We start from the raw sequence: 22822 nt of genomic DNA, 5'->3' as shown, positions 1-22822 counted from the left end.
TCCATAGAGAATGCCTTGGAAGCTTTATCACCCTTGCGGTTTTTACGCATGTCAGCAACAAAACGTATAATTATACTGTGAGCCTTTAGCAGTATTACACTACTGTGGGTGAGGAGCTACTAGCAGTATTAGAAAGGGACTGCTATACAGAGCTGGTATATACCAATAGTAAAGTGGCACACACTGCCAAACAGTCGATATATACCTGCAGGCACAGTCAGTATATACCGCTGAAAGCTGATATACACCGCCAGCCAGCAGGCACACACCGCTAGGAAGACAGCGATATACCACTGAACAGAGCGGTATATAGTGCTGCAGAGTTGCAGAGCCAAGGAGACGATCTCACCCGTGTCCGCTCCCCACCTGTAATGGCGTCCAGTGTTCTCTGGCAGCATGGAGGGGAGAGACGGCCCACTAGAGGGAGCGGCTTCTAGAGCAGTGGAGGGGGCGTTGCTAAACATGCAGGCCGACACCGGGAGCTAAATTAATGATGCTTCCCCGGGATCACGGCCTGCATCGCCCCACCGGCGCCATCTAAGGCGGCGGTCTGAATGCAGGGGACTAACTCGTCGTCTCCCTACCTGCCCTTGCTCCGTCTGAAGACGCGTCGATCCTGGGATGCGGGGATCTCGGGGACGCATCTTCGGCTCAAGGCTAGCAGGTTCTCGGCTCTGTCTAGCCCTCTGGAGCTACCTCCGTGAGGTGCTTCCAGGGAGCCTGGAGGGGTACGCAGACCCGACCACTTGGGCGCGAGGGAAGACTGACGGCTTTTGCACGTCAGGTTTCCTCTGCCCGTACCCGGGGGGAACGGGGGTGGCGAGGCACCCTGGTATTGCCCCTATCAAAAATAGAATGAATAAGAAAAGAAAACCAAAACAAAAAGTAAAAATAAGCTGGCCTGAGGCACCTCTGGTGGAGCTCAGTCCAAACATGTCAGCCTCCCTGCTGACACTAAAAAGAACTGGGCTAGTTCCCGCCTAGCCGGGGTTATATGCTGTGGGAGGAGGAGCTAACTCTTTTCTAAATCTAGTGTCAAGCCTCCCCTGGAGACAACATATAACCCACTGTCTGTGTCCCCCAATGAAAAGGCGAGAAAGGAAAAAAAATGTACTCCACAATTAAAAGGGAATCTGTCAGCATGTTTTTGCCATGTAAGCTGAAGACAGCATGCTACAAGAGTTAACACAGAGTATTCATGGATGCCTGTCTTGTCAAGGTCCGATCTGTTGTTTATTTGCTATGTTTGTTTAAGCAGCAAGACTTATCATTGCTCAGACTAAAATATCACGTGCATAGCAGTCCGGTACACGCTCTCCTTCAATTGAGTCCTCACTGTCAATGTACAATCTCTATTAGGCTATGTGTGCACGTAGCGTAATTACATGCAGTTACGCTGCGCTTTGTAGCGCAGCGTAACTGCATGCGTCCTGCGTCCCCTGCATAATCTATGGAGATTATGCAGGAGCCGTGCGCACGTGGCGTATTAGAGCGCAGCGCTTTGGCTGCTGCCCGAAGCGCGCGTTCTAAGAAGTGACATGTCACTTCTTCCATGCGCTTTGCCGGCAGCTCCTGCTCTGTCTATGGCAGGAACTGCAGGCAGAGCGCATGGAATCGGCTTTTTTCATTTTTTTTCTACGGACATTTTCTGCAGCGATTTGAAGTGCACGTGTGCTCTTCATATCGCTGCAGAAATTTCTGCAGGGCTAGTACGCAACGTGCGCACATAGCCTTAAGAGCCTAGTGTGCGGAGACAGCTATCTCAGCTCTGCTACATGGCTAAATCTAAAAATTCTGATTGTGTCAGATAGGTCTGCTCAAGTAATCTAAGTAATACATTGTTGGATTTAGGATCTCTTTGCCTACATTATTCTTCTCTCAGATGCAGATGAGGTAGCAAAAAACCTCCTGACAGATTCCCTTTAAGCTATTTTTAGCTTAAAAAAAATGGAGTAAAAAGGGCAGAAGAATCTTTACTTATGTATTCTCTCCATTAGCTCAACAAAACGAACTAATTTTCGTCTAAAGCTTTATTTATATAATTGTGCTTAATATGTAGGTGCTTGTAGGGGCAAACTTTCTAATCAGTATCTTGCTCATAGTTGGGCAAAATCTTTCTGTGCAATGCTTTAAACCAAAGTAGATAGAAGGGGAACACGATGGAGGACATTAATACAAGATGTTGGCCAACATTACTATATGGTGATAATTGTAAAATTATATAATTACTTACAACAAGAAAGTGATAAAAGGTAAAAAAAAATCTAAATAAAACATGATTTTTTTTTTACCATTAAAAATGCTTTTCTACATATCGACTAAAGTAAACAAAAAAGTGCACATTTGTTACTGCCACATCCATAACAACCGAAACTATAACACCGTAACCATAACTTATACCATGAATGCCATTTAAAAAAATTAAAAAAAAAACAGAGAGAAATGTAAAAGTGTTCCAAAGGTGTATAGAAATAAAAAAGTGGTATCACCTAAAATGTCCCTTTGTCGTGAAAAGAATGCAGTCCCCCATACTAACATTTTTTTATGTGTGGCCCATATACCCAACCAAGTTTGAGAACCCTGATTTAGACCATATTTTCTCAATTATAGTCCTCAATCACATCTTAGAGTTCACAGTAGTGTATGGTGACAGTGGAGACACTTTCCCCTTTTTTAATCCCATCCCTCTTAATATATCAAACACAGACTTACCTGGTATAACTGCTGCAACCAAGATTCACCATACTGTACTTTAGAGACTGCAGCAGATCATTACTTACGTCCTCATTACTCAGAGGTACAGAATTACGTATAACAAATATAATTTTCTGTTCTTCACACCAAATATTCAGAAAGGACTGAAAATCTTCCCAACTATAAAACTCCATCTGCTCCAATTCATTCTTTTTATCTTCAGAAGCCTTAAAAAGAAAAAAAAATGTTATTCAGTTTTGATTGTTTATCTCTTATGTAAAAATATCCACACTAATAATAATTATTGCTTTATAGAACATCATGCACACACACATGCTGAAATAACCAAAGCTTACATCTCTTTACAGGTATCCAACTGTACAAGTTTCCTTGAAAGAACTGCCTACTACCTGTACATTCCTTTTTTTTTTTTTTTTTTAAGAAGTACAAACAAAAGGAGAAAGGGGTGGGTATAGATGCGCCATCATGAATTGTAAAACTCCTTTTCAGGACCAAATACCAATATATTATAATGGTGTTTGGTCCTGAAAAATGAGTTTTACTACAAAATACGTAGAACCAATAAATCACCAATAATAATTTACAAATTGTCATTCGATTTCTTCACGACGGTGAGAGTGTACCTCTTTCTGGTTCCTTCTGGTTTTACTTTGTTACCGGTGGAGCTGCTGCAGTCGTGTATCCTGTTTAGTAGTTGTGACTTTCACAACCTTCAAAGGTGAGCGCCTTCTTTTATCACCAATTCTTTTCTCCTTGGGTAAGACCCTATTGCGCTCCTGTCTTCCAGTTACATAGTTTGTTTTACCGTATTTTTCGGACCATAAGACGCACTTTTTTCCCCCCAAATATTGGGGGAAAGTGGGGGTTGTGTCTTATAGTCTGAATGTAGGGCTGCGGGGAATGAGGGTGCTGCGGTGGAGCGGGTCATCGGCGGCACCAGCAGGCTGTAGCAGCCTGCCGTGACCAAGTGGACCAGCTCATTTAATATGCCCGCCCATCATCCCGCCCATCATCTCTCAGCGCTGAAGCCAGTGCTGACAGGTGGGCGGGCTGATGGACGGGGAATGCGCGCATATTAAACAGCCTACCCGCATGATCATCCCTGGCAACTACAGCCTGGAGTGATCATGTGCGGCTATATTCACTGCCCCCCGTGCATTATCATCAGCGCGGGGTGCAGTGAATCAGTATAACTCACCGGACACGATCCCTGCAGCACCGCGATGTCCTCCTGTCTGTGCTGGTGGCGGCTGTGTGGAGACTAGCGGTGCTCACAGCAATGGCGTCATCGCTGTGCGCACGTGTCCACACGCAGCTGCCGCCGGCACAAACAGGAGGACATCGCGATGCTGCAGGGATCGTGGCCGGCTCCACACTCCGGCACTGCTGCTGACACAGATGGAGGAGGAGCGATGCTGCAGGGAGTGAGGTAAGGTGAATATGAACGTTTATTTTTTTTTATATGCCACAGGATGCGGGCCGTATACCAGGATGGGGGTGTATAGCAAGATGAGGGTATATTATGAGCAGGATGTGAGCAGGATGGGGGTATATGAGCAGGATGGGGGTTTATGAGCAGGATAGGGGTATATAGCAGGATGGGGGTATATGAGCAGGATGGGGGTATATTATGAGCAGGATGGGGGTATATTATGACCAGTATAGGGGTATATTATGAGCAGTATGGGGGTATATTATGAGCAGTATGGGGGTATATTATGAGCAGTATAGGGGTATATGAGCAGGATGGGGGCATATGAGCAGGATGGGAGTATATGAGCAGGATGGGAGTATATGAGCAGGATGGGGCCATATGCCAGGATGGATTATATGGCAGGATGGGGCCATATGCCAGGATGGGGTATATAGCAGGATGCGGCCATATGCCAGTATATAGTAGGATGCGGCCATATGCCAGGATGACGGTATATAGTAGGATGGGGGCTATACCTGGATGAGGGACATATACTGTATATACAAGGCAGGAGGATCATTACCAGGCTGGGGTACCTTAGTAGAGAATTTGGGGACATTACCCCCTATAACAGTGTCAGCAGCAGATCCTCGCCCCATAACAGTGTGTCATGATGACATTTTTTGCTTAACATTTTATTTTCCTCCTCTAAAACCAGGGTGCGTCTTATGGTCCTGTGAGTCTTATAGTCCGAAAAATCCGGTAAATAAAGTTATCCCCCTGTAAAACAAAAATAACAGATAATCACCTCCCGCACCGTTCTCATGTGATATTATCATACCTTGTGTGCCCCGCAGCCAATCAGAGAAGGCTATTGTGGGGCTTTACTCAAACTTCTTCCCCTTGTCTGACAGAAGTGAATTGTGCATCAGATTGATTGGCTACAGGGCTCACATGGCATAACAATGTCACGAGAGAAATGGTACAGGAAAAGAGTGTGTGTTATTTTACAAGGTATAGTACTTATTTTATAAAAGGGTTGGCCAAGTAGTGAACATACTCCACATGTGCTTCACAAAATTTTATGTTGAAAATTTTTTTATTTTTTTTTTAATCAGACATTTTTATTAAACAGAACACACTAAGTAACCCCACAAGGAAATTACTGGAATGCCATAATGTCATAAACAAGAATTTTTCTTAAACACTTTTCAAAAAAATGACAATGTTACATTCGGCACAATAGGACAGTGTGAATCACAAGTGAGTCCCTCCTAACATGGGAGGGGTAGGTGCGGGCACAGTCAGACCATCGGTATCGGACAGATGTTGAATAGAGTAATCATGTAAATTACGTCTACATGGCCCTCCACGTGGTCCATGGAACCCCATGGGAACGACCCATATATTCATGGAGTGTTCCTGAACACATTCACATATAGCACTATCGCAAATGCGGAAGTTAAAACATAGAATCTCGGCCAATGTAAATATGCTCAGGAGACCACCTTGTTCTCAATTGGTAAGCCAAATTAAATAATGGCTAGACTATATAGTATTCCTTCCAATATCAAAACCTAAGTTCAAAACATAGATCAATCCAAGACTGTGGGGGAGGTGGGGCGGGCATTGCCACTGCTAAAGTCCAAAATCAACTGCCCAAATAGCATTGCAGTAGCGGCATCCAGCTCCACCACTCACCCATAGGTTCTATGACCGGCAAGGTCCTATCTAAATCCAGACCACATAGTTATAAAAAGGGCCAAAAAAGTATACAGACCTGACCGATGGGCTGACACGTGCAACCACAGCCACCACGCCTCAACGCGTTTCACTGCTGCTTCTTCGGGAGGCAGGTGTACTATGAGAACATTCAAGGGTCCATTTATACCCCTAAGTGATTAGGGAGCGCCACACAAACATGTGTTTTACTGGCGCGGACGCCGCCATGCAATGTGGATAAACCGGAAATGACCCGGCACTAGTTCCGGTCGTAGCGTGGAGCTGTCAGTCACGGGGGCCATGGCAACGCGATGCCACAGTCACCGCGCATGCGCAGCCACACGCCACCCGACCGTACTAAAGCGCCGGGGATCCACTGCAGGGCTTTGCCGCGCTCCACATGTATAACGCTCAGAAGTCTTTTTTTGTATAGGGATATTAACAGTAACATATAGTAATAAGCTATACCTCATAAATTATAAGAGGCAACCCATATATAGATAGTTTTACAGAACGTTAGAATTAGTCATTTAACACATAACATATGAATTTTCAACATGTCCACTATATATACAGTTGTGTCACTGTCCAAATATTTCTGGACCTAAGTTTTGTTATTTTAGCTGTTTACAAAAACATGTTCAGAAATACAATTATATATATAATATGGGCTGAAAGTGCACACTCCCAGCTGCAATATGAGAGTTTTCACATCCAAATCGGAGAAAGGGTTTAGGAATCATAGCTCTGTAATGCATAGCCTCCTCTTTTTCAAGGGACCAAAAGTAATTGGACAAGGGACTCTAAGGGCTGCAATTAACTCTGAAGGCATCTCCCTCATTAACCTGTAATCAATGAAGTAGTTAAAAGGTCTGGGGTTGATTACAGGTGTGTGGTTTTGCATTTGGAAACTGTTGCTGTGACCAGACAACATGCGGTCTAAGAAACTCTCAATTGAGGTGAAGCAGAACATCCTGAGGCTGAAAAAAAAGAAAAAATCCATCAGAGAGATAGCAGACATGCTTGGAGTAGCAAAATCAACAGTCGGGTACATTCTGAGAAAAAAGGAATTGACTGGTGAGCTTGGGAACTCAAAAAGGCCTGGGCGTCCACGGATGACAACAGTGGTGGATGATCGCCGCATACTTTCTTTGGTGAAGAAGAACCCGTTCACAACATCAACTGAAGTCCAGAACACTCTCAGTGAAGTAGGTGTATCTGTCTCTAAGTCAACAGTAAAGAGAAGACTCCATGAAAGTAAATACAAAGGGTTCACATCTAGATGCAAACCATTCATCAATTCCAAAAATAGACAGGCCAGAGTTAAATTTGCTGAAAAACACCTCATGAAGCCAGCTCAGTTCTGGAAAAGTATTCTATGGACAGATGAGACAAAGATCAACCTGTACCAGAATGATGGGAAGAAAAAAGTTTGGAGAAGAAAGGGAACGGCACATGATCCAAGGCACACCACATCCTCTGTAAAACATGGTGGAGGCAACGTGATGGCATGGGCATGCATGGCTTTCAATGGCACTGGGTCACTTGTGTTTATTGATGACATAACAGCAGACAAGAGTAGCCGGATGAATTCTGAAGTGTACCGGGATATACTTTCTGCCCAGATTCAGCCAAATGCCGCAAAGTTGATCGGACGGCGCTTCATAGTACAGATGGACAATGACCCCAAGCATACAGCCAAAGCTACCCAGGAGTTCATGAGTGCAAAAAAGAGGAACATTCTGCAATGGCCAAGTCAATCACCAGATCGTAACCCAATTGAGCATGCATTTCACTTGCTCAAATCCAGACTTAAGATGGAAAGACCCACAAACAAGCAAGACCTGAAGGCTGCGGCTGTAAAGGCCTGGCAAAGCATTAAGAAGGAGGAAACCCAGCGTTTGGTGATGTCCATGGGTTCCAGACTTAAGGCAGTGATTGCCTCCAAAGGATTCGCAACAAAATATTGAAAATAAAAATATTTTGTTTGGGTTTGGTTTATTTGTCCAATTACTTTTGACCTCCTAAAATGTGGAGTGTTTGTAAAGAAATGTGTACAATTCCAACAATTTCTATCAGATATTTTTTTTCAAGCCTTCAAATTAAATGTTACAATCTGCACTTGAATTCTGTTGCAGAGGTTTCATTTCAAATCCAATGTGGTGGCATGCAGAGCCCAACTCGCGAAAATTGTGTCACTGTCCAAATATTTCTGGACCTAACTGTATAGGAGGAGTACTTTTAGCCATTGTCATTAGGCCAGATCATGGATATATAACTCATACCGCAGAGAGGCATATAAATAATACATTATAGCCCATCCGTATACATACACCCGCAGATGTTATTGAGCTAGGGTGAACTGGTAGTATAAAGTACATACCAGCAAAATGCCAGTATTGTACATATTATCAGGCTGGGATAATTCAGCAATCTTCAATCCATATAGGCAATGTGCTGAATAGCACATATATGATTAGGCTGGTTGAACCCAGCATTCCATAGTCCACCCCAGCAGTCCGCTGGTAACACAGGGCGTAATATAAATACACGAACGCCAATAGTACTCAAATTCCGTTCCATAATTCAATATGCCAGCCTCCTGCTTATCCAGTCAGAAGGCAGTTTTTTCCTTTTCTGGTCCAGAGTCCCATGTACAGCCATCCTAAACGACTCCTCCCCTACACATAGATGACAAATACTAAGGCACTACAAACTCAAGAGAGAAGAAAAAGTATTAGTACACCTAAAAGCAACCCAATATCAATCACTTATTAACCAGAAGTTGTAAGAGAGTCATTAAAATATAAAAACAATTAATAATGCAAACGTCTCCTGAGCAAGGATCAGCATTTTAACTTAAAGAAAGGCGTTAAAACCAAAATTCTCGTTAAGCCCATCTGGAGATACCGTGCCCAACCGGTATATCCATCGGCTCTCAAGCCGAGCCAGGGATTTTCCAATATCCCCGCCCCGTATATCGATGTTAATCTGGTCTATTGCCTTGACCAGAAGGAGTCGGGAATCAGAGTTATGAAACTCCTTAAAATGGCGGGGAATAGTTTTGAGTTTTTCGTCATCAGATGCCTCCTTCGAATTTTTAATATCACGCACATGTTCCCCTACCCGGGTTTTAAGTTCCCGGGTGGTCATGCCGATATAAAACAAATTGCAGGGGCACGAGGCCTGATAGATGACTGCTTTAGAAGTACAACTCAGGTATAGCCTGATGTCGTACTCCTTATCATCCCTGGTACCCCTAAAGGTTTTGGCCTTGCGCATGTTTGCGCATGCCTTACACAGGCCACAAGGGTAAAATCCCACAGTTCCAGATGTTATTCTGCCACTATACCCTGCTCGATAGTGACTATGCACAAGATGATCCTTGATATTCCTCGCCCTACGCGCAGTCATAAGGGGAAGCGATGATAAGCTTCTGTTCAAAATAGGGTCGGTCTTAAGAATGTCCCAGTGTTTCCTAAGTATCCCTCCTATATCTCTCCAACGATTATTGTATGTTGTAATTAATCGTACTTTATTTTCTTTTTGAGGTCTGGGTACAGAGTAATTGGGATATAAAAGGGACTCCCTGGTACATATCTTTGCCCTAACCAGCCCACGTTTTATCACTTTTTTGCTGTATCCCCAGCGCAGAAACCTCTCCGTCAAATCATCGGCTTGTCTGGAAAAAGCCACTTCAGTGGAGCATATCCTCCTAGCCCTCAAAAACTGGGCTACGGGGATGCCACTAATAGTTGCCGGAGTATGAGAGGATTCTGCGTGGAGGACAGCATTGGTGGCCGTGGATTTTCTATATATTTCGGTACTTGGCACACCCTGTTCCATAGTTCTGATTTTAATATCCAAAAATTGTATCTCATGGCCACATTTGTATGTGAGAAAGACATTGATGGGATTCTGGTTGAGCCTGTCTATAAATCCAGCCAGTTCGTCGGGGGACACCTCCCACAGGAACCAGATGTCATCGATATACCTCATCCAATTGTGTACCCTACCGATATTGACATCTGGTTCCGTGAGAAAAATTTGTCTTTCCCAGGCCCCCAAAAAGGCCAGATTTGCATAGGCCGGGGCACAAGCCGCCCCCATTGCGGTGCCCCGCCTCTGGATATAGACAGACCCCCCCAAAAGTAAATACATTGTGTGTTAGAACGTATTCCAATAGAGTAAGCAACAGTTCCACCAGTGCCCCGTCGAGATTACTTGAGTTCAAAAACCATGCCACTGCTTTGAGGCCATCATGGTGACCAATAGACGTGTATAAACTTTCCACGTCAGTGGTCACCATGATGGTCCCCTCGTCCAGAACTATATTGTCCAACCTCCTGAGGGCCTCCGTGGTGTCTCCTATGTATGATGGGAGGGCAGCGGCCAGAGGTTTCAAATAAAAATCCAACAACTGGCACACTCCCTCACATAGCCCATCCATACCCGACACAATGGGGCGTCCAGGAGGGTTAGAGTAGTTCTTATGCAATTTGGGAATCAGGTAGAAGGTGGGCATCCTCGGGTGCTTGACAACCAGGCAGTCAAAAAGCTTTTTTGGAATAGTACCGTTGTTATAGGCCTCTTCGAGGATCCCCACCAATTCCACCTGATACTCCTGTGTTGGATCAGTATACAGTTTCTGGTAGCAGGCTTGGTTACCCAACTGTTTGCTAGCCTCTTTTTCATACATGATGTTAGGCCAGATGACAAGGTTGCCACCCTTGTCAGCTGGCTTAACCCCTTAACGAACCATGACGTACTATGTACGTCATGGATCGTGTGCCGGTAAGCCCCGCCCCCTGCCGCCGGCAGGCGGCGGCGAGACGCGCACATATCAGCTGTTATCAACAGCTGATATGTGTGCCTGCTAGCCGCGGGTGGAATCGCTTCCACCCGCGGCCATTAACCCCTTACAATTCGCTGCCAAAGTCTTGGCAGCGATATGTATATGGGCGCCGCCATGACAGTGACTTACCCCGCCCCCACCGGAAGTCACGTGACATGATCACGTGACTTTCGGCGGTTGCCATGGTAGCACAGGGTCATGTGATGACGCCTGTAGCTAACATGAGTCACTTCCTCTCAATGCCGGAATGCAGCCGGCATTGAAAGTGAAGCAGCAAATCTGCAGTTCTCAGCTCTGTAGCTGAGATCTGCAGATAGTGCAGAGCGATCGGATTGCTGATCGCAATAGCCCCCTAGGGGGACTAGTAAAATAAAAAAAAAAAGTTAAAAAAAAGTTTTAAAAAATTAAAAAAAAATAAAAAAAACCTAAAAGTTCAAATCACCCCCCTTTCACCCCATTGAAAATTAAAGGGTTAAAAAAATAAAAAATACACACATATTTGGTATCGCCACGTTCAGAAATGCCCGATCTATCAAAATATAAAATCAATGAATCTGATCAGTAAACGGCGTAGCGTCAAAAAAATTCCAAACGCCAAAATTACGTTTTTTGGTCGACGCAAATTTTGCGCAAAATGCAATAACAGGCGATCAAAACGTAGCATCTGCGCAAAAATGGTACCGTTAAGAACGTCAGGTCGAGACGCAAAAAATAAGCCATCACTGAGCCTCAGATCCTGAAAAATGAGAACGCTACGGGTTTTGGAAAATGGCGCAAAACGTGCGCCACTTTTTTGGACAAGCTTGTGAATTTTTTTTAACCCCTTAGATACAAGTAAACCTATACATGTTTGGTGTCTACAAACTCGCACCGACCTGAGGCATCATACCCACACATCAGTTTTACCATATAGTGAACACGGTGAATAAAATATCCCAAAAACTATTGTACAATCCCACTTTTTTGCAATTTTTCCGTACTTGGAATTTTTTTGCCGTTTTCCAGTACACTATATGGTAAAACTTATGGTTTCATTTAAAAGTACAACTCGTCCTGCAAAAAAAAAGCCCTCATATGGCAAGATTGATGGAAAAATAAAAAAGTTACGCCTCTCGGAAGAAGGGGAGCAAAAAACAAAAACGCAAAAACGGAAAGTGCCCGGGGGCTGAAGGGGTTAAATTGGACATCATGCCACTCTTTCATCTCGTCTAAGGCTCTGCGTTCCTGTGAGCTCAAATTAGAAAATCTATTGGGTTTTTGGTTCAAACCCTCAATGTCTTTCATGACCATCCTGACAAATATATCAAGTGCAGGGCATAGACTAAGTGAGGGGAATTTTTTCGATTTTGCATAAAGATGGACTGGGAATTTACTTATTTGGGCTCCTGTAGACTCCTCCGCTAGGGCCTCTAATGTTTCTATCGCCTCTTCCTCCCTTTCCACTTCGGTGGACCCTCCTGTAAGGGATTGGGTAAACATACGTGTAAACAACAATTTTCGTGCAAAAAGGTGGACGTCTTTAATGGCAGTAAAAGTATCCAACTGCATGGTAGGGGCAAAAGACAGACCTCTCTCAAGCACTTGGATCTGAATATCAGATAGTACATGATTAGAAAGGTTGGTTACCTTAAATTGGTCCGTCCTTTCTTTTACTGCCTGAAAGAGGGGAGCTGTTCGTCTAACACCACCCGATCTAGTATTAACGGTACTGACCGATGGTAATTCATTCTCTGAATGGTCCACCTCACTAGCCGTAGTTGCTGATGAGAAGGAACCCATTTTGGATCTACCCCTCTTAGATGATCCTGTTTTATATTGCCATCTAAAGATTTTTTTATTGGCATAATCGGATACGTCCCGCTGGTATTTCTTGGACTTTGTTGGGCTGATTTCTTTTTCCCACTTTTGCATATCTTTCTCTACCTCTTCAAAAAATTGTTGGACAGTTTCTGGAGGGAGATCTTTACGTAAATTGCTGGCCAATTCCGTCATTTCAGTATCCAATACTGCCAGGGCCACTTTGTTTTTATCAATGATGATCTGCAGGAAGGACTTTGAGCAATTAGTTGCCGCCTCTTCCCATCTATTGATATAGCTTTCGTCCTCCAGAGGAAAGGAAGGGTATGTTTGAATTCGTAGACCCCTAGGGATAATATTATTGGTTAAATAATTTTCTAGAGACAGATTCGTCCACCAGATTTTCATCCTTTTATGGACACTGTCTCTGTATGTCACGCACAACTCTTTATTGTCAGGAGATGTTTGCTGTAAAAGGAAGGAGGAATCGCACTTAAAGAGATCCACCGCCCTACTGCGCCAAGCTGCTTCTTTACTTTTGAAATCCATTTGGATTAGTGGTAGAAAATATCCTGTAAAGATACAGGAAATTATTAATCTAATGAACCACAGATACCATATCTTAATATCCACCAGACGGCATTTTTATCATAGAACACACTAAGTAACCCCACAAGGAAATTACTGGAATGCCATAATGTCATAAACAAGAATTTTTATTAAACACTTTTCTAAAAAATGACAAAGATTCGTCATCTATGTGTAGGGGAGGAGTCGTTTAGGATGGCTGTACATGGGACTCTGGACCAGAAAAGGAAAAAACTGCCTTCTGACTGGATAAGCAGGAGGCTGGCATATTGAATTATGGAACGGAATTTGAGGACTATTGGCGTTCGTGTATTTATATTACGCCCTGTGTTACCAGCGGACTGCTGGGGTGGACTATGGAATGCTGGGTTCAACCAGCCTAATCATATATGTGCTATTCAGCACATTGCCTATATGGATTGAAGATTGCTGAATTATCCCAGCCTGATAATATGTACAATACTGGCATTTTGCTGGTATGTACTTTATACTACCAGTTCACCCTAGCTCAATAACATCTGCGGGTGTATGTATACGGATGGGCTATAATGTATTATTTATATGCCTCTCTGCGGTATGAGTTATATATCCATGATCTGGCCTAATGACAATGGCTAAAAGTACTCCTTCTTTATATATAGTGGACATGTTGAAAATTCATATGTTATGTGTTAAATGACTAATTCTAACGTTCTGTAAAACTATCTATATATGGGTTGCCTCTTATAATTTATGAGGTATAGCTTATTACTATATGTTACTGTTAATATCCCTATACAAAAAAAGACTTCTGAGCGTTATACATGTGGAACACGGCAAAGCCCTGCAGTGGATCCCCGGCGCTTTAGTACGGTCGGGTGGCGTGTGGCTGCGCATGCGCGGTGACTGTGGCATCGCGTTGCCATGGCCCCCGTGACTGACAGCTCCACACTACGACCGGAACTAGTGCCGGGTCATTTCCGGTTTATCCACATTGCATGGCGGCGTCCGCGCCAGTAAAACACATGTTTGTGTGGCGCTCCCTAATCACTTAGGGGTATAAATGGACCCTTGAATGTTCTCATAGTACACCTGCCTCCCGAAGAAGCAGCAGTGAAACGCGTTGAGGCGTGGTGGCTGCGGTTGCACGTGTCAGCCCATCGGTCAGGTCTGTATACTTTTTTGGCCCTTTTTATAACTATGTGGTCTGGATTTAGATAGGACCTTGCCGGTCATGGAACCTATGGGTGAGTGGTGGAGCTGGATGCCGCTACTGCAATGCTATTTGGGCAGTTGATTTTGGACTTTAGCAGTGGCAATGCCCGCCCCACCTCCCCCACAGTCTTGGATTGATCTATGTTTTGAACTTAGGTTTTGATATTGGAAGGAATACTATATAGTCTAGCCATTATTTAATTTGGCTTACCAATTGAGAACAAGGTGGTCTCCTGAGCATATTTACATTGGCCGAGATTCTATGTTTTAACTTCCGCATTTGCGATAGTGCTATATGTGAATGTGTTCAGGAACACTCCATGAATATATGGGTCGTTCCCATGGGGTTCCATGGACCACGTGGAGGGCCATGTAGACGTAATTTACATGATTACTCTATTTAACATCTGTCCGATACCGATGGTCTGACTGTGCCCGCACCTACCCCTCCCATGTTAGGAGGGACTCACTTGTGATTCACACTGTCCTATTGTGCCGAATGTAACATTGTCATTTTTTAGAAAAGTGTTTAATAAAAATTCTTGTTTATGACATTATGCATTCCAGTAATTTCCTTGTGGGGTTACTTAGTGTGTTCTATGATAAAAATGCCGTCTGGTGGATATTAAGATGTGGTATCTGTGGTTCATTTTTATTAAACAGAAGACAAGGAATACAGAGCAAATAAAGATAAATATCACCTAGTACATATACATTTGTATCATAATACACTCAATGCCATATTATACTTAGGATGAGGCCTAAGCCACACGGCATGAAAATCGGAGCGAGTGGAATGCGATAAAACATCGCATTCCACTCGGACCAATATTAGCCTGTGTGTCAGCACCCATGAGCGATTATTTTCTCAGCCCTAATCGGACAGAGAAATTGTCGCAGCATGTTGCGGGTGTAATGCGATCCTTGTTTCTCTCGCACCCATTCAAGTCTATGGGGCAAGAGAAAGAAGGGAATTTTGTTTACTTACCGTAAATTCCTTTTCTTCTAGCTCCAATTGGGAGACCCAGACAATTGGGTGTATAGGCTATGCCTCCGGAGGCCGCACAAAGTATTACACTAAAAGTGTAAAGCCCCTCCCCTTCTGCCTATACACCCCCCGTGCTCCCACGGGCTCCTCAGTTTTGGTGCAAAAGCAAGAAGGAGGAAAAAATTATAAACTGGTTTAAAGTAAATTCAATCCGAAGGAATATCGGAGAACTGAAACCATTCAACATGAACAACGTGTGTACACAAAAAAACAGGGGCGGGTGCTGGGTCTCCCAATTGGAGCTAGAAGAAAAGGAATTTACGGTAAGTAAACAAAATTCCCTTCTTCTTTGTCGCTCCATTGGGAGACCCAGACAATTGGGACGTCCAAAAGCAGTCCCTGGGTGGGTAAAATAATACCTCGTAATAGAGCCGTAAAACGGCCCTTTCCTACAGGTGGGCAACCGCCGCCTGAAGGACTCGTCTACCTAGGCTGGCATCCGCCGAAGCATAGGTATGCACCTGATAGTGTTTCGTGAAAGTGTGCAGGCTCGACCAGGTAGCCGCCTGACACACCTGCTGAGCCGTAGCCTGGTGCCTCAAAGCCCAGGACGCACCCACGGCTCTGGTAGAATGGGCCTTCAGCCCTGAGGGAACCGGAAGCCCAGCAGAACGGTAAGCTTCGAGAATTGGTTCCTTGATCCACCGAGCCAGGGTTGATTTGGAAGCCTGTGACCCTTTACGCTGGCCAGCGACAAGGACAAAGAGTGCATCCGAGCGGCGCAGGGGCGCCGTACGAGAAATGTAGAGTCTGAGTGCTCTCACCAGATCTAACAAGTGCAAATCCTTTTCACATTGGTGAACTGGATGAGGACAAAAAGAGGGTAAGGAGATATCCTGATTGAGATGAAAGGGGGATACCACCTTAGGGAGAAATTCCGGAACCGGACGCAGAACCACCTTGTCCTGGTGAAACACCAGGAAAGGGGCTTTGCACGACAACGCTGCTAGCTCCGACACTCTCCGAAGTGAAGTGACTGCTACTAGGAAAACCACTTTCTGCGAAAGGCGTGAGAGAGAAATATCCCTCATTGGCTCGAATGGTGGTTTCTGAAGAACCATCAGCACCCTGTTCAGATCCCAGGGTTCTAACGGCCGCTTGTAAGGAGGAACGATGTGACAAACCCCCTGCAGGAACGTGCGTACCTGTGGAAGTCTGGCTAGGCGCTTCTGGAAAAACACAGAGAGCGCTGAGACTTGTCCCTTAAGGGAGCCGAGCGACAAACCCTTTTCCAGTCCAGATTGAAGGAAGGACAGAAAAGTGGGCAAGGCAAATGGCCAGGGAGAAAAACCCTGAGCAGAGCACCACGACAGGAAAATTTTCCACGTCCTGTGGTAGATCTTGGCGGACGTTGGTTTCCTAGCCTGTCTCATAGTGGCAATGACCTCTTGAGATAATCCTGAAGACGCTAGGATCCAGGACTCAATGGCCACACAGTCAGGTTGAGGGCCGCAGAATTCAGATGGAAAAACGGCCCTTGAGACAGCAAGTCTGGTCGGTCTGGTAGTTCTGCTTCCCAGTTTTCTACGCCTGGGATGTGAACTGTGGATATGGTGGAGGCTGTGGCTTCCACCCACAGTAGAATCCGCCGGACTTCCTGGAAGGCTTGCCGACTGCGTGTCCCGCCTTGGTGGTTGATGTATGCCACCGCTGTGGAGTTGTCCGACTGAATTCGGATCTGCTTGCCTTCCAGCCACTGCTGGAACGCTTTTAGGGCCAGATACACTGCCCTGATCTCCAGAACATTGATCTGAAGCGAGGACTCTTGCTGAGTCCACGTACCCTGAGCCCTGTGGTGGAGAAAAACTGCTCCCCACCCTGACAGACTCGCGTCCGTCGTGACCACCGCCCAGGATGGGGGTAGGAAGGATTTCCCCTTCGATAATGAAGTGGGAAGAAGCCACCACCGAAGGGAAGCTTTGGTTGCCTGAGAGAGGGAGACGTTCCTGTCGAGGGACGTCGGTTTCCTATCCCATTTGCGTAGGATGTCCCATTGAAGAGGACGCAGGTGAAACTGCGCGAAAGGGACTGCCTCCATTGCCGCCACCATCTTCCCCAGGAAGTGCATGAGGCGCCTCAAGGGGTGTGACTGACCTTGAAGGAGAGATTGCACCCCCGTCTGTAGTGAACGCTGCTTGTTCAGCGGAAGCTTCACTATCGCTGAGAGGGTATGAAACTCCATGCCAAGGTATGTGAGCGATTGGGCCGGTGTCAGATTTGACTTTGGAAAATTGATGATCCACCCGAAACTCTGGAGAGTCTCCAGAGTAGCGTTGAGGCTGTGCTGGCATGCCTCTTGGGAGGGAGCCTTGACCAGCAGATCGTCTAAGTAAGGGATCACCGAGTGACCCTGGCAGTGGAGGACCGCAACTACTGTAGCCATGACCTTGGTGAAAACCCGGGGGGCTGTCGCCAGGCCGAACGGCAGTGCCACGAACTGGAGGTGTTCGTCTCCTATGGCGAAGCGCAGGAAGCGCTGATGCTCTGGAGCAATCGGAACGTGAAGATAAGCATCTTTGATATCGATCGATGCAAGGAAATCTCCTTGGGACATTGAGGCGATGACGGAGCGAAGGGATTCCATCCGGAACCGCCTGGTCTTTACGTGTTTGTTGAGCAGTTTTAGGTCCAGGACAGGACGGAAAGACCCGTCCTTCTTTGGAACCACAAACAGGTTGGAGTAAAAACCGTGACCCTGTTGCTGAAGAGGAACAGGGATCACCACTCCTTCTACCTTCAGAGTGTCCAACGCCTGCAGAAGAGCATCGGCTCGCTCGGGAGGCGGAGATGTTCTGAAGAATCGAGTCGGAGGACGAGAGCTGAACTCTATCCTGTAACCGTGAGACAGAATGTCTCTCACCCATCGGTCTTTTACCTGTGGCAGCCAGGTGTCGCAGAAGAGGGAGAGCCTGCCACCGACCGAGGATGCGGTGTGAGTCGGCCGTAAGTCATGAGGAAGCCGCCTTGGTAGCGGCACCTCCGGCGGTCTTTTTAGGGCGTGACTTAGACCGCCATGAATCGGAGTTCCTTTGATCCTTCTGAGGCCTTTTGGACGAGGAGAATTGGGCTCTGCCCGCACCCCGAAAGGACCGAAACCTCGACTGTCCCCTCCTCTGTTGGGGTAATTTTGGTTTGGCCTGGGGTAAGGATGTTTCCTTTCCCTTGGATTGTTTTATGATTTCATCCAATCTCTCACCAAACAAACGGTCGCCAGAAAATGGCAAACCGATTAAGCACTTTTTGGCAATCGAATCTGCCTTCCATTCCCGTAGCCACAAGGCCCTGCGTAATGCCACCGAATTGTCGGCTGCAACCGCCGTACGGCTCGCAGAGTCCAGGATAGCATTAATAGCGTAGGACGCAAATGCCGACGTTTGAGAGGTTATGGAAGCCACTTGCGGCGCAGACGTACGTGTGAGTGCGTCAATTTGCGCTTGACCCGCTGAGATAGCTTGGAGTGCCCATACTGCTGCGAATGCTGGAGCGAAAGACGCGCCGATAGCCTCATAGATGGATTTCAGCCAGAGCTCCATCTGTCTGGCAGTGGCATCCTTGAGTGAAGCCCCATCTTCAACTGCAACTATGGATCTAGCCGCCAGTCTGGAGATTGGAGGATCCACCTTGGACACTGAGTCCAGCCCTTGACCACGTCAGGGGGGAAGGGATAACGTGTATCCTTAAGGCGCTTGGAAAAACGCTTATCTGGACAAACTCGGTGTTTCTGGACTGCCTCTCTGAAGTCGGAGTGATCCAGAAACATACTCGCTGTACGCTTGGGGAACCTGAAACGGAACTTCTCCTGCTGACAAGCTGACTCCTCTGCTGGAGGAGCTGAGGGAGAAATATCCAGCATCTTATTTATGGACGCAATAAGATCATTCACTATGGCGTCCCCATCAGGAGTATCAAGGTTGAGAGCGGCCTCAGGATCAGAATCCTGATCGGCTACCTCCGCTTCATCATACAGAGAGTCATCTCTCTGAGACCCTGAACAATGTGATGAGGTCGAGGGGATTTCCAAGCAAGCTCGCTTAAGCGGTCTGGGACTGCGGTCCGTGTCAGAGACCCCACCCTGGGATCTATGAGACACCCCGGGGGGACATTGTTGTTCCAACTGAGGGGAACTAGGGGGCAGTGATTTCACAGTGCCCATGGTCTGAGATACCGGTCTGGACTGCAAAGCTTCTAGTATTTTAGCCAGTCTCAGAAAGTCTGTCAGTAAAAACTGCAAACTCCGTCCCTGTCACCTGGACAGTGTTAGCTGGTGGTTCCCCCTGGGCCCCCCTTAGCAGAGGCTCCGGCTGAGTAAGTGCCACAGGGGCCGAGCAGTGCACACAATGAGGGTCAGTGGAACCTGCCGGTAGCGAGGTTGTACATGCGGCGCAGGCAGCATAGTAAGCCTGTGTTTTGGCACCCCTGCTTCTTGTGGGCGCCATATTGTTGTCTCCTTTGATCAACACAACAGGGTATATAGCCAGAAATCAACTGTGCACCATACAGTGTAAAGTATAGCCTGTAAACATATAAACTATAATCACACTTTTGCACAAGTGGGGCCAGCACCTCAGGTGCTGCTTACCGCCCGCTTAAAGCGGTTGTGTGGCCACCAGAATCCCTGCCTGGGTCCCCCAGAGTTTGTCTCCCCTCTGCAGCGTCCTAGGAGCTGACAGGAATGGCTGCCGGCGTCCTGAGGAGAGGAGGGAGCCGTGGGCGTGACCCAGAAAGTGCGGGAGCTGGTACCTCACTGTGCACAGTGAGGGGGGTGGAGTATGCAAAGCATGCTCCAGCCCTCAGTGCTGCCGTGCTGTACAGCGTCCCGCCCTTCCCCTGACTGGCAGGGCTGGGGGCGGGAAGAAAAAAAGAGACTAGGCCCAAAAGCCGGGGACTCGAGTTATAAGCGCAGAGTCCCCGGCGCACTAACAGTCCCAGCCGCGCCTCAGTAAAAACAATGGCAGCGGCGGTCAGCGCGGTAGTCCCCATACACAAACACACTCAGCGACGCTGCAGTGTATAATGGCACAAACGCGGTCAGCGCCGCGGTCCCCGGTGCACTAGCACACCCAGCAATGCTGGAGTGTTGCTGTGCGCGGTCCCCACGGGGACACAGAGTACCTTAAAGTAGCAGGGCCATGTCCCTGAACGATACCCGGCTCCTATCCAGCAGGCTCCTCAGGAGTTGTGGATGAAGCACGGTCTCAGTGCCTGGAGACCGATAGGATCCCACTTCACCCAGAGCCCTAAGGGGGATGGGGAAGGAAAAACAGCATGTGGGCTCCAGCCTCCGTACCCGCAATGGATACCTCAACCTTAACAACACCGCCGACAAGAGTGGGGTGAGAAGGGAGCATGCTGGGGGCCCTATATGGGCCCACTTTTCTTCCATCCGACATAGTCAGCAGCTGCTGCTGACTAATCTGTGGAGCTGTGCGTGCATGTCTGCCTCCTTCGCACAAAGCAAAAAACTGAGGAGCCCGTGGGAGCACGGAGGGTGTATAGGCAGAAGGGGAGGGGCTTTACACTTTTAGTGTAATACTTTGTGCGGCCTCCGGAGGCATAGCCTATACACCCAATTGTATGGGTCTCCCAATGGAGCGACAAAGAAAATCGCACTGCACTCGGAGAACACCGGTGTACTGCGAGTGCAGAGCGAGAATGGCAATAGCCAGCAACGGAGGAGATAAAGAGATAAATCCCTCCCTCCCCTCCACAGCGTCGGCCCGCCCCCCGCAGGTGTGGTCCGATTGCAAGATCTGACCTCAGTTGTAGTGACACTCTGCTCCTGCTGTGCTGCCAGCGTGAGCCGAGTGTCATGCGAGGGAAGGGAAGAATCTCGGGCTTTATACCAGCTGGTAAAACATAGCTGGTATTAACCCCTTGTTACCCAGCGTGCCATCTGCCACCAGGGCCACTGGAAGAGTTGGATACAGCGCCAGAAGATGGCGCTTCTATGAAAGCGCCATTTTCTGGGGCGGCTGTGGACTGCAATTCGCAGCGGGGGCCCCAGAAAGTTTGGGCACCCTGCACTGCGGATTCCAATCCCCAGCTGCCTAGTTGTACCTGGCTGGACTCAAAAATTCGGTGAAGCCCACGTCATTTTTTTTTTTTAATTATTTCATGAAATTCATGAAAAAAAAAGGGCTCTATATTTTTGGTTCCCAGCCGGGTACAAATAGGCAGCTGGTGGTTGGGGGCAGCCCGTAGCTGCCTGCTGTACCTGGCTAGCATACAAAAATATGGCGAAGCCCACGTCATATTTTTTTTTTAATTTCATGAAATTCATGAAATAAAAAAAAAGGGCTTCCCTATATTTTTAGTTCCCAGCCGGGTACAAATAGGCAGCTGGGGGTTGGGGGCAGCCGTACCTACCTGCTGTACCTGGCTAGCGTACAAAAAATATGTCGAAGCCCACGTAATTTTTTTAAAAACGTTTTCAGGCAAAAACCTTTATAAAAAAAAAAATGCTTCCCTGGATTTCTATTGCCAGTGAAAGTAACACCAAGCAGCGGGGGTTAGCAGCCAGTAGCTGCTTGGGTTACCCTTAGCAATAGAAAATGCAGCGGGAGCCCACAAACAATGTGAATTTATTTTTTTATTTTTTTAATTTTCATGAATTTTTAAAAAAAAAAAAAAAAAAATCGACATGGGCTTCGCCCATCGAGCACCAGAGCATTTTACTGCTCATTCATCCCAAGTAATCAGATGACTTCAGTGTCGGCCGATTACTTGTTCTGTGTCCCCATGCATCCATCGCAGCGTGTACAGGCTGTGAGGTCACCTGAGTTCAGTCCAGCACTGGAGTCAGCTCATCTGAACTCAGCTGAACTCGAGCCCACACATGCTGCGATGGATGCAGGGGGACACAAAAGGTCTAAGCCACACGGCGAGAAAAACAGTGCAAGTGCAGTGCGATAAAACATCACATTCCACTCGGGCCAATATTAGCCTGTGTGTCAGCGCACATGAGCAATTATTTTCTCAGCCCTAAATGGACCGAGAAAACAATCGCAGCATGCTGCAATTGTAATGCAAGACTCTCTCTTTTACCCATTCAAGTGTATGGTGTGAGAGAAAAATCGCACTGCACTTGCGGTACATCGGTGGACTACGGAGGAGAGAAGGAGAGAAATCCCTCCCACCCACCCCCTCCTCAGTGCTGGCCCACCCCTCGAGTGCCGGACCGCCCCCCACAGCTGAGGTCTGCTCGCACAGTCGGACCTCAGTCGCAGGGACACACGCATGACACTTAGCTCTGCTGTACTGAGCGTGAGCCGAGTGTAATGCGAGGGGGATCGCAGTAATCCCCGTGTGGCCCCAGCCTAATCGTCCGACACTTGAGTCAGCTGATCTGAACTCAGCTGAACTCCTGTACATACAGCCCGCACACACAGCCCACACACGGTCACATGTGATCGGCAGCAGGCAGTGACTGCTGTTAAGGCTACATTCACATGACCGTTACGTTTTTGCGGGCCGCAAAAAACGGTTCTTT

General features: G+C 46.9%; 1 protein-coding gene across 2 annotated transcripts in view; it reads right to left on the bottom strand.

The window, feature by feature from the left end:
• ZSWIM9 (zinc finger SWIM-type containing 9) overlaps positions 1-22822 on the bottom strand; it is a 215793-nt gene that overhangs the window by 121557 nt on the left and 71414 nt on the right. For both annotated transcript variants that reach the window (XM_075327598.1, XM_075327599.1), the window contains exon 4: positions 2713-2921. In XM_075327598.1, coding sequence (XP_075183713.1) covers positions 2713-2921 — 209 coding nt within the window. The remainder of the gene's footprint in view (positions 1-2712; positions 2922-22822) is intronic.

Source organism: Anomaloglossus baeobatrachus, chromosome 11 (assembly GCF_048569485.1).
Source record: "Anomaloglossus baeobatrachus isolate aAnoBae1 chromosome 11, aAnoBae1.hap1, whole genome shotgun sequence".
Taxonomy (NCBI): Eukaryota; Metazoa; Chordata; class Amphibia; order Anura; family Aromobatidae; genus Anomaloglossus; species Anomaloglossus baeobatrachus.
Note: the sequence above shows the minus strand (reverse complement) of the source record. Positions and strands in the feature narration are given on the sequence as shown.